The sequence below is a fragment of the Apium graveolens genome, chromosome 3, assembly GCF_009905375.1.
Source record: "Apium graveolens cultivar Ventura chromosome 3, ASM990537v1, whole genome shotgun sequence".
Classification (NCBI taxonomy): Eukaryota; Viridiplantae; Streptophyta; class Magnoliopsida; order Apiales; family Apiaceae; genus Apium; species Apium graveolens.
In genome coordinates, this window is record NC_133649.1 from 70,661,668 (window position 1) to 70,665,366 (window position 3,699).

A 3,699-nucleotide genomic window follows, 5' to 3' on the forward strand; every position below is an offset into this window, starting at 1 on the left:
ATGATTTTTAAAAAAAAATGCTGAGAAGCACATATTTCTAGTGCATATTTGTATGATAAACATGTGTCGCTGTATAGGAACAGGAGAGATTCTATGTGAGGTGTGCTTTATTCCTAGAATTCGTGTGATACTTCATACTCTCACTGTTTTATCTTTGGCCTAATTATTTTTTTTCAAAAAATTTCAGAACCTAAAACAATCAAATTTTCTTTTCAAAACTTGACAAAAAAAACTTTTTAGAATGTTCCAAAGTGGAATTTTCATGAAAATTGACGCAAGACAACACCTTGCCACCTAACACAGTCATCCTCCAGCAGCCAGCTAACTCCTGGGTCCTTTGACATTAACATGAAGAAGAGCAAGTTAATAATCCAAGTAATGTGGGGCCAATATATTGAAATTGTCAACATTACATGCAAAAAAGTCACAGCCTTGGGGCCTTTATAAGACAAAGATAACATCACAATCTCTGCAAGAGTGAAACAATCAAAGTGAGGCCACTTCTAAATCTGAGTGTTTGTATTTCAGTATCTTTCTTTCTTCCCCCCCCCTGATCGATTCCCCATTTCTTAGTTCCCTTTCTGTAAGTGTCTGTCTTTCAGTCTTCAATATTTATGGGTTTATGTTCTTGATTTTGTAGCAACTAGCAACAACACATACACACACAGCACAACACAACACATATATGCATGCACAAACACACTCACATACACACACAATCACACACACACAGAATTACACACTCATAGAATCAAACAAAGCCCACAAAGAGTTCCTTGAAAGCCAGGTGTTTCAGAAATATTTTAGTAAATTTTCTTCTCTTGATGTATCTTTATCTAATCATTACTTACTTTTATGAAAGCAGCTGACAGGGGTTATTTTTTGTATCCCTCAAGTTTGCTCGTAATTTTCTTCTTCTTTTTTACAAGGGTATCAAAAGGTTTCAATATAAAAAAAACCCCTCTTTGATCCTTATTTATCTTTAACAGAATCTGTTCCTTAATTTTTACAAAGAAACAGGTTCTTGTTCTATAGTTTCTTCTTCTTCTTCTAGGTTTTGAAGTTTTAATATATTTAATATATTTTCTATAACTTTTAATTTTGTTTTTTTTTGTTTTTGTTACCTTTTTTCTGTTTGTACAATTACATATTATTGTGTGTTATTAAGTTTTGAATTTTAAATTTAGAAGTAATGGCAGCAGCTATGAATTTTTACAATAGCAGCCCAAACTTCTCTAGTGATAGTGAAGATCAGCTTATGAAAGCACTTGAACCTTTTATGAAAAGTGCTCCTCCCCCACCACCTCCTCCTCCTACTAGTACTTCTTATTTACCGTCTACCTCAAATTCTTTTTCTTATTTACCATCAACCTCAACCTCAACCTCAACCTCAAATTCTTTCTCTTCTTCCTCTTCACAGCCCAATAATATTTACCCATCTTTTAGCCCACCCCAAATGCTTTCTCAAGATTTTTCAAATTTGAACCAAATGAATTTTGATCAAAGTGGTTCACTAGGACTAAACCAACTCACTCCTTCTCAAATCCTCCAAATCCAATCTCAACTGCACCTCCAACACCACCAAAACTACTGGGCTTCAAACACTTCAACAACCCAAAAGTCCATCAACTTTCTTGGACCCAAGCCTGTTCCAATGAAACATGGCCAAACTCTACCAAAGCCCAAAAAACTTTACAGGGGAGTTAGGCAAAGACATTGGGGTAAATGGGTCGCTGAAATTCGTTTACCAAGAAACAGAACCAGGCTTTGGCTTGGTACTTATGACACAGCTGAAGAAGCAGCTTTAGCTTATGATAGAGCTGCTTATAAGTTGAGGGGTGATTTTGCTAGGCTTAATTTTCCAAATTTAAAGTTGGACCCACAGTACAAACAACTTCATTCCTGTGTTGATGCAAAGCTTGAAGCCATTTGTAAAAATTTAACCACTGGGCCACAAGAGAAGAAATTAAAAAAGCCCATTAAAGTGGTTAAAGATTCTGTCCCAACTGAAGCTGACATTTCTAAGGAGGAAAATACATGCAAAAATAATTTAATTCTTTCGGGTCAAGATTTGTCAGGTGGATCATCACCCGAATCCGAATTGGCCTACTTTGATTTCTCCGAGCCAAGATTTGATGAGTTGGAGAATTTTAAGTCACAGGAGATTCCTTCCATGGAAATTGATTGGGAAGCTCTATATTCTTTGTTGTAATATACTAATATATATGTTTAGTTGTATTCATAGTTTAGTGGCCTCTGCAATGGAATATTTGACATTTGCAGAGGTAAATCATCAAGTTTTATATTTGTAATTGTATAAGTGCATGAGGTATGATCTTCAAAGTCAATATTGGCCTGGTGGTAACTTTTTGTATATGCCTGGCCAAGGGACCAAGGGAGCTTGTTATGCTTCATATAGTTAGAATATAATTGCTGCTTAAAATTAGTAAACAGTGTTCTTTTACTTCCAGAATATGACGCCAACAAAAGTTTAATTATTTGCGTTGCGATGCATATGTTAGTTGTAAGTTTTATACACAAATATATTCTTTCCTTTCTAAATTTGAAAGCTTCTGGAATTTTTTCGGGAGGCATATTCTTCATATCAAACTATAGTTCTGCTCGTAGACAAGTGACTTTCATATAAAGGTTTTTGGACTGTACTCGTTCGCTTACCGTTACATTTTTCAGTTTTTTTTCTAAACCGAAAGTAAATCTATTTAGTAAAACACAGAATAGGACACACATATTAATTGTCTCTATATATATATGTTAATTCAAGTGTTTATGATGATAAGAGTTCTTAGCAACAGAATGAAAACTTCAGATTGGAATCATCCGAGATCTGAGCAATGTTTATCAGAATGCAGTTTGTTCAATCTTCCTGGAAGTCTATCCCGCAGGTTTAGTATTAGGTTGTTAGGGTTTGTGTAAATCTTGTTTATCTGGATAAACCTTATCTCAAACAAACCTACCACCTTATCTTATAAATCAAATTTTAAATCTCTCAAACCTTATCTTTACTTGATTTATCTTTTTTAAACGTACTAACAGATTAGTTTCAAAGATTCATTCAAAATATTTTCAAACAAACTTATCTTCCAACCTTATCTTGTGTTTGAAAATAAATCTGTTAGAACTTTGCTTATAAATACAACTCTTCATTTCAGATTTGTAGCCAACACTTTCACGAGAATCTTTCATCATCTGAAATCATTTTCTTGTTTCATACCCGAGATATTCATATCCAGAAAAACAAGAAACCTAGTTTGAGTTGTAATCAATTTGTTTATTCTTGTACTCGTGTATTCATATCAACTTTGTGCCGGGTTGTGGCAAACTTGATTTCAAAGTATAGCAAGGTAGCTAGAAGGCTAAGGAATAGCAGTGGGCTAGGTAGCAAGGTAGCTTGGGAAAGAGTTTCTTTCAGGTGCTATATTTGTAATCAAGGAAAAGACTGTAAGTTCTTTTATTAAAGTTGATATAATACATTCTCTATGCTAGTTGGCATGGGGACTTGGATGTAGGCCATAGACTAGGTGTAGGGGCCGAACCAAGTGAAAACTTCTGGTGTTTTTACTTTTCAGTTTTCAGCATTCTGTATTTTATTTCTGTTATTTATTTTCTGCAGTGTAATTGAGACTGTCCCATACCCTGTCTCATTTGTAAAGGGACTGTCCCATTTGCATAAGAGACTGT

The 3,699-nt window shown here is 34.6% G+C and overlaps 1 protein-coding gene across 1 annotated transcript; it reads left to right on the forward strand.

Annotated features, from left to right (window-relative positions):
• The first annotated feature begins 479 nt into the window (after positions 1–479).
• Positions 480–2,498, forward strand: LOC141712406 (ethylene-responsive transcription factor RAP2-13-like). Its single transcript, XM_074515334.1, has one exon. The coding sequence runs from the start codon at positions 1,193–1,195 to the stop codon at positions 2,210–2,212; it is 1,020 nt and encodes a 339-aa protein (XP_074371435.1). The 5' UTR covers positions 480–1,192; the 3' UTR covers positions 2,213–2,498.
• Positions 2,499–3,699: the final 1,201 nt, after the last annotated feature.

Bases quoted from the DNA above. Each gene is read 5' to 3' on its own strand.
- LOC141712406 (XM_074515334.1), top strand. From the start codon at position 1,193: ATGGCAGCAGCTATGAATTTTTACAATAGCAGCCCAAACTTCTCTAGT.